Source organism: Venustampulla echinocandica (genome assembly GCF_003357145.1).
Source record: "Venustampulla echinocandica strain BP 5553 chromosome Unknown scaffold_4, whole genome shotgun sequence".
NCBI classification, from domain to species: Eukaryota; Fungi; Ascomycota; class Leotiomycetes; order Helotiales; family Pleuroascaceae; genus Venustampulla; species Venustampulla echinocandica.
Genome location: NW_022474209.1, coordinates 940,391 through 957,112, shown reverse-complemented (window position 1 = coordinate 957,112; position 16,722 = coordinate 940,391). Strand labels below are relative to the sequence as shown.

Below are 16,722 nucleotides of genomic sequence, written 5' to 3'. Positions count from 1 at the left end.
TTATGTTTCATCTTCTGCTCTAATGCTGCTGGGATAAATTTCTCTCATGGGACTGGACAACGGCCGTCTTTCTTGCAAGAGTAATTGCTTGCATCTTTCACGATGGAAGAAAAGGAGAGCGAGCTCATTATCCTGTGGGTTCTTACAGGGGGCGCAGTAGCTATCATGCTGCTACGCCTCGGCCTTAAGCGATACCGACAGAATGGACTTGAACTTGGGGAATACTTCACCATCATGTCTATTATATCGATCTTGCTGCGAGGTGCTGTCATCCACGTGGCGCTGGTCTGGGGAACCAACAGCATTTCCAAAGCTGCCCTGGAAAAGATCACGCTCACCCCCGAATACATCTATCGACATGAGATTGGAAGCAAGTTGACAATGGTCAATCGAGCGTTTTACACCGTGTAGTAGGTCGTTCATTTGGAGCCTCTGGATACATTATGCTTTTACTGATATTTTCTTCTTAGTACCTGGCTTCAAAAGTGTGTCGTCATGTGTGTTTTGCAACGTCTCCTGCGCGGACTGAAGTCGGATAAGATCGTGAAGTTCTACTGGGCAACCTTGGCCGTCACATTCATCGTCGCCTTCATCGTTACGTTCACCGAATGCCGACCTTTCGGCCGCTACTGGCAGGTGACTCCATATCCAGGTAAGGCGCCCCGATTGACCCGACAAAACGTCCCGTTGATTATCGCACAGGAACATGCAGCAAAGGCATCATTCAGTTGGAAGTTTTCTCAAGTCTCAGCATGGCCACGGATGTAATGCTGATCGCTCTTCCCTTGCCGCAAGTTATCAAGCTTAAACGACCTCTTCTTGAAAGGCTTCGGCTTCTTGCCCTATTCACGGTTGGACTGGCGATTGTTGCGGTGTCGTTGACCCGCCTTTTACTGAATGTCGTCCTCTTTCAACGATCTGGACCATCACACACTATCGCGAACATTGAAATCTTCTTCGCTGCATTTGTCGCCAATGCCCCAACCATCTACGGAATGCTGAGTATCAAAGCACAACAGAGAAGTACACCGAGAGGACACAGCTACCTCCCAGACTCCTGGTCAGCATCGAAGTCTGCGCGTGCGGATGGGAATTACACTGGTAGGAGTCGGGGAATTGAGCTAAATCGAAGACCTTCCGCGATTATTCAAGGCCATGCTACTCGTGGACAGGATAGCGACGAGGAAATGATGATCGTAAGTGATTCTTGATCGTGGGACCAAGTTCTAATGTTCGCTGCCGAGCTGTTGCTGACGAACAACCATAGGAAGGGGGCATCACTAAGACTACCCATGTTAGTGTATCATCTGATAATAATGATTAGTTTGGACTGCGCGGGTATTCATGTGGGAAGTATGCACTTAGGAAGTTTTTGCGATAAAATGCCGGAAGCCCTTGACAATGATTTCCGGATCATTGTTGTGTTGGATTGGGAATTTTGCGCCTGCTCAATCCCTGCATTGTCCACTTATATGGCCGATGCTGAAAGAGCCGCGGGAATAGCGTCAAAATAACAAGCGAGAGTTCAAGGTCAAGCTAGGAGTCTACAGTCGGATTATAGAGGAAGATATTAAGGATTGCAACTGACTTGTATTCTAAGGTCCAGGAGGGGATGCCTCCTTAATATCCACCGATAGATTACGCTAAGTTTAAATAGAAATAAAAATCTATAATAATAAATAGAGCTTTTAATAAAAAACTCTTAGAAGTAAGCATATAATAAATAAAGGATTAAGTAAAACGCTTTTAGTAAAAAGTTTAATATTCTCTTACAATATAAAAAGAAAATATACTTTTTAAAGTAATAATTAATTAATAATAACTTATATTTATATATTATAAATAGTAAAAGTAATAAATTATTATTAAAACTTTTCTAAAAGTACAGTAGTATTCGAAGTATAGAAATATATGTTTTTGGGTTGTGTTGTGCCACACGAAACTGCTCAAAGGGTCTATCAAATCGAAAACTCGTCTTTGTGCCTCTGCGAAGCTAGCGGGCTTGGTTGAGAGAGTAATTCGGGGCTGAGCGGAGGCTAAGCACACGTCGCATCTGCTCTGGCCAACGTGATGTGTTCGTGAGAGAGGAGGTAAGTGAGAGACTTATGGACGGAGTGGTCTTGTGCTTCGTGACCGTGATGTCTTTCTCAACTTTGATTAGCATCTAGAAGGTAGGCATTGAGAGATATTGACCTTCTTAAGCTGATTCCTGGGATTTACTGATCATCTTTCACTTACTGTTTCATTGTCCAAATCAAGGGCATTGGCAACTCCTACAGCGCGTTCATGAACGACTCCATCCAGCAAACCTTGGGCAACAGGGTCATGATCATCTCGACCAGCGGCAAGTTCTTCGGCCGCCTAAACACTATGTGTACCGCAGAGCTGCGAGCCTGCAACTTCAGGCTACTGACCGAGGTGGTGCACATGCTATGCTCCATTGTTGACGAATCCAAGGCGACTTCGTTCAAGAGGCTGATTAGGACAGCGGTGGAGAGGGCATTCCCAGCGGAAATCTGTGAGCGCCCCAGAACTGGACACCTAGCGATCTCGTAGACCTAGAGCTCGGGAGGAAGGAAAAGAGGAGCAGCTATGAAGCTGGACAAAGACACAGTTAAGACTCAGAGCATCTTTAGTGTAAGAAGGATTTGCCTCAGTCAACGGACTATATATAAGCAATGTAATTTGGGAAGATATTTTCGGGAATATGTCATAGAACGAAGACGGACAGCAATAGTAAAAGACCTATAGCAATTGAGCTCGCAGCTCCAATGAAAGTCATCTCTGACAGCAGTAATAGCACAAACTTAACATCACCTTAGAAATAATACAAAATTGCGATATTATTATGAGATTTTTAGAGTCTACGTATCGATTCGACTGAAGCCTCAAAGCTAGTTAGATGCTTTATTTTATCGTTTAGCAATCTGCTAGAATTTGCGTCACTGGGTTGGGTGATTGGCAGAGGAAGGAAGAATCTCAGAAATTTAGGTGTTGATATACTTTTGATGGTAGATGGGAAGGGTAGTGTGCGGCGATGATGGCAGTGACGTTTGGGTTGTCGGCTCATGGCATTAGATTGATATCAGGGGAATTTGTAATAACGATGGTGTTAGGGCAACGACGAACAACTATGCTCACGATTATGGTACTATTTTGGTCTGTATCTAGGGAGATTCGGTCAAATCCTTTAGTAGTATAATATATCTTTAAAAAGACAAGACAGAAACCAAGTGAGGTACTCGAAGCCTTTGACTTTAGGTGGAAATTAATAGCCTCGCAAAGACTATAGTATAATTCAACTCAATAGGAGCAATGAATATAGAGGCTGCGAATCTCACGGACATAGCTACCACGATGTTATACTAGCTTAGCGATGCGTAGGCTAGTCGAACTCATGAGCGCTAGAGAGTGATCAAGAGAATTGAGTATAAAGAAGAGCGAAAAACGGATGATTGAAGGCAATAGTAAAAAATGAGTAGTTTAGTGGAATGAGAGATAGAGTAATAGAGTAGTGTAGTGAATAAGTGAGTAGATCGAGGAGGTGTAGAGGATAGAGTAAAGAATAAAGAGTTACGAGTCGAGGACAAAGCGGCTGGAATATATATATCTTATAGCGCGGGAGTAGGAAGTTGAATAGGTAGTGTGATTTATTTTCTACTTGGAAACTTTCCCTTCGGACAGAGCCCGCGGTTTTTAGGGGGGTAATAGGTTCTGCTATTTCTAGAGGTAAGAATAAAGTTGGAAGAATAATGCTCTCTGTTTAAAACGGCGATGAGGGAGCCTCGCTAAACTTTTGGCGGCCTCAGGTTAAATATTAAGCGAGTGGAGGGTGCAGCGTAAAATAGCGGTCAGGTGCCTGCCAAAAACGGTAGTCAAATTACTAACATCTAGATTCTAGTAGTTATAATTATACTAGATTACTAGACTAGTCTAACTAATATTACCTTTATAGTAGTTAACACGTGTACTCGGTTAGCTTCAACACTAGTCAATAAATACCTTGTCCTTAGCGTCTACAACCCTGTAATCCTCCGCTAGATAATCCCTTATTATTATTACTAGGTGGTGTAGGATAGCCGACAGGTCGGTCAAGGAATTGGATCGATTTCCATGTCCAGAAGGAGAAGCAAGAGGTATATGAAGCTGAGAAATTTGAGTAGGAATTGGAGAGGTTTAGCAAGCGGTGCGTATATTGTCAATTTGTCATATGTGCAGGTATCCTAGTAGGGCTGCAAGACGGCCCTCGTGGGGATTCTCAATTTATGAAATCATATTTGTGAAGTAATGGCCCGTTCCCACGAGAAAGCGCGCAGTATACAATATGTGGACGAGACAGAGGTTCTTAGGAGGCTAAATACGCAGCTCGTGGCTCAACAAAATGGCATGGTTTCAGTATCGGGCTACCTATATCCGACTGCAATCGTTCTGAACTGCGACAAGAGCCTCGTTCTACGCCAGCGAATTCTTCGACGTCTCTACTTCGACGTGCTTAGGTCCCCCGAGTGCCTTGACTGCAGATTCATTTGCTTCCTCGGCAAGCGACTTGTCCTCGAATACTACAACAGATGGTCGTTAGTAAAATATTACGGCCAGACGATGAGGACAAAGCTCACAAAAGGCCAACTCTTCCAGGGTACGGCCAGAAGTTTCGGGAAAGTAGAAGTATACGAAGGCAATCTCAAACACCAAAATGCAACAATAGGTGATGAAATATTTCCACCCGATACTCTCCAGGCCGATAGGGTTGACAAAGGTGGTGGCGAAGCTCGCGAGCCGACTCCAGAGTTGGAACCAGGAAATACCGTGGGAACGCTCGGCAAACGGCCAGAGTTCGACAAGGTAAGCTGTAGTAAATCAAGTTAGCCATGATGAATATTAGGGGAAGCAAGGCAAGGTGAGCATTCGAGGGTTAGACACAAATCTTCCTTGACAAATAACAAAATTGCCAGGTATACGCCTTCTGTTGGAAATTGTCCTCCCGACACATAGGGAATGAAAGTGAAAGCATAAAGCACTCTCGAAAACAATTCCCCCAAAAATTGGGAAAGGAACTCACTGTAGGTCAAAGCATTATAGAATATCTGGTACGCAGGCTTGTATGCGAAAATCAGGAACAGGACTGCCCCATTGGCAGCGTTGTTCCTGGAGCCTTTCTCCATGGCGACGATCGATTGTTGCATAGCGATAGTCCACGCGACATATACGACTAACAAACTTATGGTGCACATGTAGGCCGCTGTGACGCGTTTCATCCGCACCATTGTTATGGAGATAATAACACCGCAGACCAGGCTCCAGAACGAAATGGCTAGGTTGATTTGTTGCTGGAAGATAGAATCTGACTGTCCGATCATGTTGAGGATATCGCTCAGATAGTAGGAGATGAGGGTGTTGCCGGACCACTGCGTGAAGAGCCCCAGCATGGCACTGATGAGCGAGCGACGTCGCATGCCTGCCGTCTTGAACAGGTCCAGGTATGATTTCTTGGAATCTCCCACCTCGAGCTTGAGAGTTGTTGAAATATGGGCAACCTCAGCCTTTACGAACTCAGACTCGTGGTCACCCTCGGCGTGATATGTTGCAAGAATCTTGTAGGCTTCTTCTCCTCTGTCTTTGCTGATGAGCCACCGGGGACTTTCTGGGATGAAGCTTCGGCGGGTCAGTTTCGATGTTTGAGACGGCCCCGGGCGGTCCCAACTTACAAGACGAACGCCATCTGTATCAGAGAGGGACACATTTGAAGCCAGGACGGGATCCTCCAGGCATAGTCACCTGCCACGTTATTAGTTCCGAAACAAATCCCAGCGGCCAGGATCTGTCCGAAGTAAAATGAGACGTTGAAGTAAGATGTTAGGTACGCGCGTTCTTTCGGATGGCTGAGCTCTCCGATCAAGGCTGATCCCGAGACAATGCAAGTTGGAATCCCAAATCCCAGCAACAGACGTGCTATAATGTACATGGCAGCTATGACCAACGTCAGAAAATCTACTCTCAAATGTCAAAGATGGCCATCCCGTACCGTTGACCGAGAAGCCTTGGATGATTGCGCCGGCGGCCATGATGGCCGAGCCCCCAAAGATAGACCAACGCCTACCAAACCTGTCATTGACCATGCCGATGAGCGGGAGTGATAGGATGGCGCCGAGTGAGTAGGCAGCGGCGATGATGCCCTTGAGTTCACCGGAGAACTTGCCGTGGGGCCTGTCTCCGAAGTCTAGGTAAAGGCTCAGCGTGGCCTTGGCCGGGGAGCAATCACTTGCTTGGGTGCAACGTACAATTTCCCCATGCTGGCACAATCTGGAGGGCATTGATCATTTGCGAGTCGAAGCCGGATGTTAGCTCGATGCCCATGCACGTGGGAAACAGCATCAAGTAGAGATAACGGAGGTTGCTCTTCTTGTACCAAGGGACTGTGTCCTCGTCCGCAATCCTCTGGATAATGGGGTCAGAGGTCCCCGTCTGGGCCTTCCGGTTGTTGGCTGAAGCCATGATGGTGGTTTAGTGGACCCCTTGTGCCCGTGGGTGGTAGTTTGTGGGGTGAAGAAGACGAAGGAGGAGGAGAGTCGGGTGAAGGTGGGTAAGTGGGTAAGTGGTCACATCGAAAGGATATCCATGGTTCTCTGTGCTTGTGCTCATGTTTATATTCGCTGCTAGGAGGTGAGGGAAGTCCCACGGCTACGGTTCACCCGGGGCAATGGTCGCCCAATCTACACCTCCCTCTCTTGACGCTTCGGAGGAATGCCATTCCTTGGTCAAGGCAAGCCACCCCACCCTCGGCTATTTAACTACTCCGGCTCCCGAAGCTAGATCGCTGATCGTCTGTGGGGTACAGCACCTAGGGCGAATCCCCGCATGCTGGAACCTGGTAGGGCTCATACTTTGTAAGGCGCTATAGGGCGCTACTCGTAGCGGGCGTCTTGGAAAAACACTTTGTTTGAAAACCCCTTCAACAACAATACTCGATCTGAATCGAACCCAAAGTTCGTCGTCTTTTGCGTCCAGCTGTCATACTTGGAGACTTGCTTCCATCAAAAGAGCCCTTGTTTGCCGGACAGGGAACTTGAAGTCTGATCTCTGCTTTTTGGACCTCGGAGTAGGCACACACGCTGCCGGACCTACCAACGAGCCGAGCCGGCTCCGGACACCGAAATCAAGCTTGTAGCCCGGCGTAGCAACCGGCCCGTAGAGAATGCGGAATGCCGGAGCAGGACCACCAAGACCAAGGGAGTGATGACGAGATGTCCAGCTCTTCTCGTCGACCGGGCCAGGAAGACAATGGAGCCGAGCCATCGGCCGGCCGAATCGCATGGTGAGTTTACCGTTTGGTAGCATCCGTTCTCTCTACCAACATCTCCAGATTCCAGCTGATGGTCCAAACGCGTGGCGAGGATCCCGCTGACAAGCATTTGCCCTGGCCATGGTTTATTTTTGCTCAATTCTCATCACTCCGATTAACAAAGAGAGACACCATCAGTTTCGTGCTAACAACTGTTCACCTGCAGCAACGGCTGCCGTAAGGCAAAACTTCGCTGCTCGAGGGATCGACCGACATGTTCGCATTGCAGGAAGAATGGTACGTCTTCTTCCTTCTTCTTCGTCTTCTTCTTCCCGAAGCTGTCGTGTATCGACTTTTGCACTTATATCGATATTCGACTAATGGGGAATGTTTCAGGCCATGAGTGTGTATACGATTCAAAAAGAACCAAGCCCGGGGTCAAGGCCGGCGCCATTGAAAGCATCTACAAAAGACTAGGTGGGGTGAATGCCCAGTACCTTTGGTATTTCCACGATTTAGGACAATGACTGATAACCAAACAGACGCAATTGAACGGTCGCTCTCTGAACAAGCCATGGCATCTCCTGGTATACGAGGAGAATGCGCCAAGATAGGAGAGGATACATCAGATGGAGCCGCGGACAACATAATATCCCTTTTGGCCAGAGAGCTTCCCAAGCTGGTCAAAAAATCAAATAGCAGCCTTGATAATGCCCAAGATGCGACGCCGCCGCCGCGCAAGAGGAGGTGTATAGAAAATCAGCCTAGCCATCAGGATGACCACCCACCGCTCCCATCTCCCGAACTGATTGAAACCTTGGTTAATACATACTTTTCTCATATTCATCCTTGGATCCCCATGTTTAATCAAGACCGATTTCGCCAGCGGCTCGATGATCTTGTGGAGTTACAGAAACTAGCCATCATCGTCCAGGTAATTTCTATAACTGTGGCGAAGTATTTGCCTGATTCAGAAGCTTTCTCGGGGCGGTCTCACTCAAGTTGGCCAGCAGAACGAGTGAGGAGATGGGCAGTCACCACCGCGATGGAAAGTCTCTCCATTGAAGGCCTACAAGCCCTCATTATACTCGTTTTCAATGATGTAAGTCGCCGAGAATGCCAAACGTTGCCAATCTCTGTCTAACGGGCTCAGATTGGAAGTGGCCACGTCGAGAGAGCTTGGTCCATCGTCGCCTCTCTTAGCCGCACCGTGGAATATTGCCAGCTCACGATGGAGCACGATGCAGGCGATCGTCAGCCGCTTTGTCGTCCCTTCCTGTACCTAGAGCCAGCCAAGGACTGGGCCGATGCAGAAGAAAGACGTCGGGTGTTCTGGAATGTCTTCATTCTCGACAGATTCTGCTCCATTACGATGGGGTGGAACACGAGCTTAACTTCCATCGACGTTCACCAACGGCTCCCTTGTGATGGAATCTTATGGCGCAAACAGGAGGCCGTTCTAACGCCGTATCTGGGTGTCTGGGACAAGTCCATGTTGCGCAGCGGTAATCGCGTTGGCGCCAGGTCACACTACCCAGATGTTGACAAAAGGTCTCCCGAAGCAGGCTGCTGGAACCCGTCAACCGTAGCCTACTCAGGTTCCCAGGCTGACATGTCGAATGTTGGGGCATTTGCCTATTGCGTGGAAGCGGTCGAGTCGATGAGCCGCGTGACTAGCGTTTTCCTCCACCAGAGAATTGACCCCAACGACCCGAAAGAGGTGGATACTTGGCTGGCGAGATTTAGGGAGTTGGATATCCGTCTTGCTCATTGGAAAATGATGCTACCACAGAAATGGAGTTCGAACGCACCACGGCTCAGTGCCCGAATGGACCCAAATCTCACTCTTGCCCATGTCACCCATAATGCTTCCACAATACTACTACACCAGCTCATTGCGTACCCTCCACACACCTGGCCATTCCGCAAGAGGCTTCCAAGCGCCTGGAGTGCTGAAACATGTTGCCTGGCAGGGGTTGAGATTTCAAACATTACGCAACAGTACCTGAAGACGACTGAGAGCATGCTGCCTGTCACAAGCCCCTTCGCATTCTGCGTCTTCATGGCAGCGAAAATGATGATTGTGCATTGGCGGCATGACTCCGCCAACCAGCTCCTAGACGCCTTCTGGACTTTGAAAGAAAGTCTTGAAGAAATGGCAAGCCGTTGGATAGGGGCCACAAGCGAGACGATCATGGTACACCCACCACTAGCGGCTAAGTATGCCGCAAAGCTAGACGACATATACGGAAGATGCTTGCGAGATAGCAACTTCCAGATCGATGCTACGGACTTTACTTGTGAAATAGACCACCTGGACACAACTTCCACGGAAAATCACAACTTCTCCACGTTTGCGCCTGTACATCATCGTCCGACTCCCACTTATTCCTCGGGACACGAATCCGAGGCAGGTGGCAGTCAGTGGGATGGTGGCCAAGCCGCTCTGCCGGGCAAGTTACCATTCGCAAGCCTCAACACTCCGAGTACTCTCGGGCGCCCGGCTGCCAGCTCGTCGTCTGCTCAGGTAGGCACCACTGAGGGCAGTCGGTTTTATTTAGATAATGATGCCATGTTTACACCCAGCGGGGTCGGAGAGATGGGCGGTGCAATAACCCAGGCCGTTGATGAATATTTTATGAACCTAGACCGTGTGATAGCTTTTGACGACGGAAGTCTCTTCACAGCAGACATGGAAAGCGGATGGTAGTAGACGCTCTTTCAACACAATCAAATATATAACATAATTATAGCACGCTGTGTATCCAGCTGTGTATTCAGAAGATGTGCATCATTCCTGTAAATAACCCTGGCCATTGCTATAAATGAGGATGTTGATATTGAAAATCTATGAGAACTTCTATATAATACACATGGTACCATGAATCTAGTCTAATCCCATCCTGAGGAGTCGGTTTCCAAGTTCCACCAAATAGTAATCACCGTATACTAGCCCATGATTAGCGTATCGCTTCTGTGCATTCTCGTTATTGTTCGCTGTCCCAAACTTCAGAATACCGTCGAATGTGCACCCTTGAATGACATCCTCTACCCGGACGTCACCATTTGCTCCGGCCACGAACCTAGCCTTCTCCGGAGCGACAGCAAAGTTGACGAGGTCGTGAGCTAGGTCTATGGCAGAGCTGCGAAATCTAGCCGCTAGATTGTCATACCCCGCGCCTGCCAGCCCCTGAGAAAGGACAAGCATTCCATTGGCCGCAATGGCTCCAGCAGAAGAGTCTCGTAGCGGGGTCGAAGGATCCTCGATGGGGGCATCAAAATCCCACAAGGGCACGTAGCGGCCTCCGCGATGCCTGCCGGGCGCCGCATCAATGATGTTATCCGCCATGTCGGCGTCCAAAAAGGGCGGGCCAGCTTCTAGCCGGTGCATAAAGTACTCGGCCAGGCCGCAGGACGCTTGAAGGAATTTCTTGTCCTTGGTCCACATGTACGTTTGTGCGTATCCAAGAATTGCCCAGGCCTGACCCCTGGCCCACGTTGAGGTATCTGAATGGCCTTGCGCAGTGAACTGCTTTTTGATATTCCCCGTCTGTGGTTCCAAATTAGCGACATGGTAAGTGGAATAGCACCGTCCTCGATATGCGTTGTCAGAGGCCGAAGTAAAGTTTTCAGGCCTGAGATGGGTTCGCAGCAGCGTGGTAGCGTGCGCTGTTGCAATGTCATATAGTTCGGCTCCATCCGAACAGTGGTTCGAGGCATAGTAAAGAAGATCAAGATTGCAGAGGCTGTCGATAATGAGAATGAGATTCTGATCCATGCAAGTGATTTGGATGTTCTTTTGGATCCTTGCGTCCCAGCTGCGTATGGCTTTCGCTGACGGCACGAATCTAGATGCAAGGCTTTGTGCGGCGCGGATGATGGAGTCGAGGGTTCTTGTGTTGCCCGTGAGCTCCCAGTTCAGTCGCAAAGCTGGCATGATGATGAAACCGATATCATGTGTGTCGGTTCGACTTGCCATGGCGTGCAGGTGCTCAGCCCAAATTTGGCACAAGGCGAAGAAGTCAGACCGAAGTTTCGCAATTTGTAGCCGATTCTCGCGGTTATTGTTGCAATTGGGAAGCTTTATTGACTGAGGGAATCTCGTGAGCCGCTCCAGGATCCCGTGAAGAGATCCTGGAAAGAAACCGCATGTCCAGAACTCTGGCTCCCGAAGCTCGTAATGCCCGGACCTTGGTCCATCCTGCGGCACATACTCGGGAAACGCACGCGGTATTGATTCCAATGAGGGCGTGATGCCTTGGGAGATGTTTGCTCTGGATTCCGCAGAGAAGGAGATGGATCCGGTTGCAGTTCTGTATATTTTGGCTAGGACGTTCTCCGCAAAGAGCCCTGCAAGGTCCACTCCAAGTGGCGTCTTGGGGTAAGAAACGCCTTGCACATCATCCGCAAGCTGTGCAGTTGATTCTAACTTGCTAGATATTGGTGTGGCTTGTGGAAATGACTCGGAGGCTTCTCCATCGAAAACTGGGATCCGCCACGTTTCGTCTAGTGCAAGAGGGTTCGAATGGACCTCTACTTTTATAGTAAACGAAGACATGTCTGTAAATCTGTATGTGGCAGAGAATGTGCGGACTTAAAAGAATGGACTTGATGAAGAAGAGACGCCTGCTGGCCCTTGTCGTGTAAGCTCTGACTCGTAGGGAACTCGCCGTATATGGCTCAAGCTGGCGATGGGGGCTCATTATTTGATTGACGGGTGCACATTCATTCCCCCTTTTGACGTGCTCCGGTGTAGTTGCAGCTGAGTGATTTCGAGGCATCGGAGGCTGTCTGCTCCGCAATCCGAACCCATTCTCCCGATCTGAACCGGCGTGCGGGCTAAGTAAACCCTAGGCTATTGAAAGGAAAACCGCGCAACTATATGGTTTTCAGTGGAGATAGCATTGTTCACGGTGGGACATGGACTTCACCTTTTCATTCATTGATATATCCTTGGAGAATTTTGAGAGATTGGCAGCGTCCATCCCGCCTCATTGTCAGCCCTCCAGGGGAGCGACACTGGTTTTGCGTGCCAACAATGCCTTTCCGCGACGGGTTCTCCCACAACCCCTTCAAGACCCGGGCAGACCTCATTTGTGGCGGGCTCGCCCTCTTGCAGCCTCTTGAACAATACAAGTCTCGAGGGAGGGCGCGGATCAGACTACCGACAACCACTGGCACTGGCTTTAGCGAGCAGGCCGCCCAGGTGGAAGGATTTGCGCGACCTCTTTGGTTCATCGCGAGCGTTCAGGCATCGCCGTCACACGGGGAACCGTCATCATCACAAGCGCGCGGCATCAGCCTGGAGTCGTGGATCACTGGCCTGAAAAATGGAACAGATCCTAATTCCCCAGAGTTCTGGGGCAGCGTCGGTGACTTTGACCAGCGAATGGTGGAGATGGAGTCTGTGGCTTATGCCCTCTTGATTGCACCTGATGCCTTTGGGCTGGCGGACGACGCGGCTGCAAAGGCCAACCTTATCACCTGGCTGCGATCCATCAATTCCAGGGACATGTCGGAGAATAATTGGCGATGGTTCCGGGTCTTTGTGAATCTTGCCCTGACTCGGAGTCTTGGGGTTCCTGTCGACGAAGTCGAGCAGCAGATTCAGCATGACTTGGAAATCCTGGACACCTTCTACCTCGGTGATGGTTGGTCCAGCGACGGCAAATGGGGAAGCGCCCGGAAGCAAGCAGATTATTACTCTGGCAGTTTTGCCATCCAATTTGCGCAGCTGCTCTACGTCAGGCTCGCACCGGACTGGGACCCCGATAGGACGGCGAAATACAAGGACCAGGCAAGGCAGTTTGGTAAAGAGTTCTGGAGATACTTCAACGCCGAAGGTAGGAGATACCTGACAACGTTCCGAAGACAATGGCTGATATGTGCTAGGCGCGGCGATCCCGTTCGGACGTAGCATGACCTATAGATTCGCCATGGCAGCCTTTTGGGCAGCTGCGGCCTTGGCCGAGATTGAACTCCCGGCGCCGTTGGACAACCTAGGTGTTGTGAAAGGCATGCTCTTGCGCAATTTACGATGGTGGTCTCAGAAGCCTGACATTTTCAATGTCGATGGATCGTTAAATATCGGTTATACGTGTACGTTCATGCTGCAATATTGTTGTGGACCGTACCTCAATGGCGCTGGTCGGCATCTTTACATCGCCTGTTTCCTTCTATCGTTGTATTGGTTGAAATCGAGACTCATATGAACTGGAAGAGTTATATGGATACTGACAGCCTCCACAGACCCGAATATGTATATGTCCGAGGATTACAACTCGCCGCAGTCAGTCTACTGGTGCCTCAAGGCGTTCGTTGTTGCGGCACTTCCGCAGGATCATCAATTCTGGACAATTGATGAAGCGCCTTTTCCGACCAATTCATCATCTCGTCCCGACGACTTGGCTCTCCTGAATCAACCCCGGCACATCTTGTGCAACACGGCAGAGCATCACTTTCTCCTCTCCTCTGGTCAGGCCACGCGGAGTAACCACAAGGGTAGGGAGGCCAAGTACGGTAAATTCGCCTATTCGTCTGCCTTTGGCTTCAGTGTCCCTGTTGGCCGGCTCTTGGAGCAGACTGCCCCTGATAGCACGCTGGCTCTTAGTCTGGATGATGGTGAAACGTGGGTAACTCATTGGGAACCATATGACCTCCGAATCGGCTCTGCGAATGTTGGGGATGAGAGCGTTCCAACCTTGCTCAGTACCTGGCGGCCGTTTAGGATTTTTGACGTGGAGATACGCACGACCCTCATCCCCCCGGTTCAGAAATTCCCAGGCTGGCATCTGAGGGTACACGAGGTTCTTTGCACTCGCCCACTGAGCGGTGGTGGGCTTGTGCAAAAGTTACAGCTTATCGACAGTGGCTTCTCTATCTCAGCCGAGACGTCAGAAGGCTTGTGTATATACGAGAGACCTTATAACTCCAGCATTGACGGCGAAAGACTAGGAGCAGGGGTCGAAGGCTGGTGGGAAACGGAAACCAGTTCTCTCATAATATCAGAATCTGGTGCAAGTGGTGTCGTCGACCTGACAAAGGAACCTTCTTTTAGCAGCTCAAAATTGGTACCACACGTGGATGTGGAAACAAGGGGCATGGTGATCAAGCCGCACGCTAACACTAATCTGATGATTCAGCGGACGCTCATTCCGTCGATACGCCATATCGTCGACTTGGAGGGAGGTTCTAGATGGAAGCAATCAGGCACTACGGACTCGAGGGAGTCTTATTCCGTCACTATTGTCACAGGTATTTTCGCGATGGAAAAATCAGCGTGCCACCTTGGTAAGACTTTGCAGGACAAATGGGGGACTCCTCCTACAGGAATTTCTACAGTGTAACGTAATTATACTAGCAATCTACGCCGAATCTGAACTTGCTTCGCGTCCAACGCGGTTAGTCACCATCGCCGCTCTACTCAGGTCACTCAGTCACATTCCTACTCTCTCTTCTATTAACTAATTTATATATATAATTAATCTATTATATATACTTAAAGCGTTAATTAGAAAGTAGTAAATATAGCCGAGTAATATTTTTAAAGTACTATATTAATCTATAAAATAATATTATATATATTTATAAAAGTAATAACAATTTCTCATTATTACTATAAAACTTTAATAGTCGGATATAAAACTTAACTTTTGAAAGAGCTTAAATAAACGACTTGGCTAGAATCTAAATTAGCTCTTTATAACTTCTAGTGTAAAGGAGTGGAATATACAGTCTAAGTGTACGGTAAATAAATCAGCACACGTCGAGCCTCAAGTGATAATCCCTTGTCTTATTTCCCGCTTATCTTATTAGTGATCCATATAATAATATAAATAGCTATATAACTATACGTAACTTATTATATGTAACTTACTTAAAAATTTTAATTAACTTTATAGGGTTAAGCCCTTTTTTTTGAGCTGTTTTGTAATAGAGTAACTACTCTCTTGTAGAGTAGTGTAAAGTAAAGTAAAGTAAAGTGGGTAAAAGTATGTATAGGTGAAAGAGCATGCCTAATAACTACAGCTGTCGGGCGCGGCGCACTTCAAGTGCCCGGCCCGCAAAAACTATACTCCGGAGAACAGTTATCGTACAGATGATATCCTACAGTTCGTTCCACCCCACCATAGGAGCTATATTAGTCTTAAAATATACGCACCTACGCAATCCCCCGAAATTAGTTTGTATTTTCCCTTTCTCGAGTTTTAGGAAGTAAGGGGAGTTATATTAGTGAAGAGTGATAGATTATATACGCAGGGGTAGGTGGTCGCTCACTTATACTATCACCCTCGCCTCGTTAAAAGCAGCGTGTTGTTTTCGTGATCGTATAGGCGAGCTCACCATCACCGTCGCCCTCATCTCACTTAAAGCAGCGTGTTAGGGCGAGCGCCTAGGTGACAGTTTTGCACAATGCTGATGCTGTTGTACTTTGTTGCCAAATTCTTAACTCCCCTTGGGCCGACCCAGACGGGCCGAGACTCTGTATGTGCCGACACCGTACATTGCAACTCCGGACTTCCCACGTACTCACGTATTTCGCACGTACTACTTCGCATGCACTCTGCCACCGCAGAACATTATTGCTTGCAGATGTTGGTTGGTACCTAACAACTTGAGTGCTTTGTACGTACATGTACATGTACATTAACTGTGCACCGCACTCTGTGCTCACTCTGGATAGTCTGTACCTCGCATGTGCAATATCGGATCCGTTCCCAGAAAGCCATTTGCCTTACGAAGCGCGAAGGAAGTAGGCCCCTACATGATGAGCCTGGAAGGATCGCAGATGGCGGCCGGGGTTCAAATTGATAGCGATGAATATTGGGAACAGACAAGAGCCGCTTGACTTGACTTGGGTAATGAATGGACAGGACCAAGCGAGATATGGAGAAAGCCCAAGGCCCCCGCGCAACACTAGACAAAACCCGAATCTTGAAGACGGGTTCCCGAAGCAGAGATTTCCAAAGAAAGACCAAGTTGGTATTTTCCTCGAGGACGATGGCGAAGAAAGAAAAAAAAAACCCCCGATATACTCGGTCCACCTAGTCCATTCCGGGGCTTCTCGAGATCTAGAATCGTACCATATATTTATAGCGCAGGGCGGGCAGGGCGTGTGTTGGAGTCTTGGGGTCCTTGGAGGGCAAAGCTAGAGCCAGCGCAGACCCCCCTTTGTCACGACTCCAGCGTCCAGCGAGGGCGCGCACGCATCTGGACCGTTCCGGGTGGCTGCAAACGAGAACGAGCGAGTCACGTGCGACGCAACCCCCAGCTGGCGGTGTTGGAGAGGTCGAAAGTGTGGTGTTTGCAATTGGACGGGGAGGGGCATGGCATATAACATACCAAGATACCAAGACCACGCAGTAGAGATGAGAGGATTAGAGGATATCGGTTTCTTGGTCTGGCGATGGAGATTGTTGGTGTTTGGTTGGGCGGGAGGGGGG

General features: G+C 48.7%; 5 protein-coding genes across 5 annotated transcripts; 3 read left to right on the top strand and 2 right to left on the bottom strand.

Moving 5' to 3' along the window:
• Nucleotides 1–102: 102 nt before the first annotated feature.
• BP5553_06605 (uncharacterized protein) lies at nt 103–1,324 on the top strand (the record flags this gene model as incomplete). Its single annotated transcript, XM_032015228.1, has 4 exons — nt 103–410; nt 471–652; nt 703–1,196; nt 1,268–1,324. 4 exons carry the CDS (start codon nt 103–105, stop codon nt 1,322–1,324), a joined length of 1,041 nt encoding a protein of 346 aa, XP_031868649.1.
• A 3,128-nt stretch (nt 1,325–4,452) lies between these two features.
• Nucleotides 4,453–6,492, bottom strand: BP5553_06604 (Lactose permease-like protein; the record flags this gene model as incomplete). The annotated part of the gene is made up of 6 exons (XM_032015227.1): nt 4,453–4,559; nt 4,617–4,847; nt 5,060–5,652; nt 5,706–5,967; nt 6,023–6,217; nt 6,279–6,492. The coding sequence occupies 6 exons, from the start codon at nt 6,490–6,492 to the stop codon at nt 4,453–4,455; spliced, it is 1,602 nt and encodes a 533-aa protein (XP_031868648.1).
• A 707-nt stretch (nt 6,493–7,199) lies between these two features.
• BP5553_06603 (uncharacterized protein) lies at nt 7,200–9,989 on the top strand (the record flags this gene model as incomplete). Its single annotated transcript, XM_032015226.1, has 4 exons — nt 7,200–7,312; nt 7,506–7,756; nt 7,822–8,381; nt 8,433–9,989. The coding sequence occupies 4 exons, from the start codon at nt 7,200–7,202 to the stop codon at nt 9,987–9,989; spliced, it is 2,481 nt and encodes an 826-aa protein (XP_031868647.1).
• Nucleotides 9,990–10,166: 177 nt separating this feature from the next.
• Nucleotides 10,167–11,837, bottom strand: BP5553_06602 (Uncharacterized protein; the record flags this gene model as incomplete). Its single annotated transcript, XM_032015225.1, has 1 exon — nt 10,167–11,837. The coding sequence occupies one exon, from the start codon at nt 11,835–11,837 to the stop codon at nt 10,167–10,169; it is 1,671 nt and encodes a 556-aa protein (XP_031868646.1).
• A 480-nt stretch (nt 11,838–12,317) lies between these two features.
• On the top strand, nt 12,318–14,625 carry BP5553_06601 (uncharacterized protein; the record flags this gene model as incomplete). Its single annotated transcript, XM_032015224.1, has 3 exons — nt 12,318–13,122; nt 13,172–13,378; nt 13,529–14,625. 3 exons carry the CDS (start codon nt 12,318–12,320, stop codon nt 14,623–14,625), a joined length of 2,109 nt encoding a protein of 702 aa, XP_031868645.1.
• Between the last annotated feature and the right edge of the window lie 2,097 nt (nt 14,626–16,722).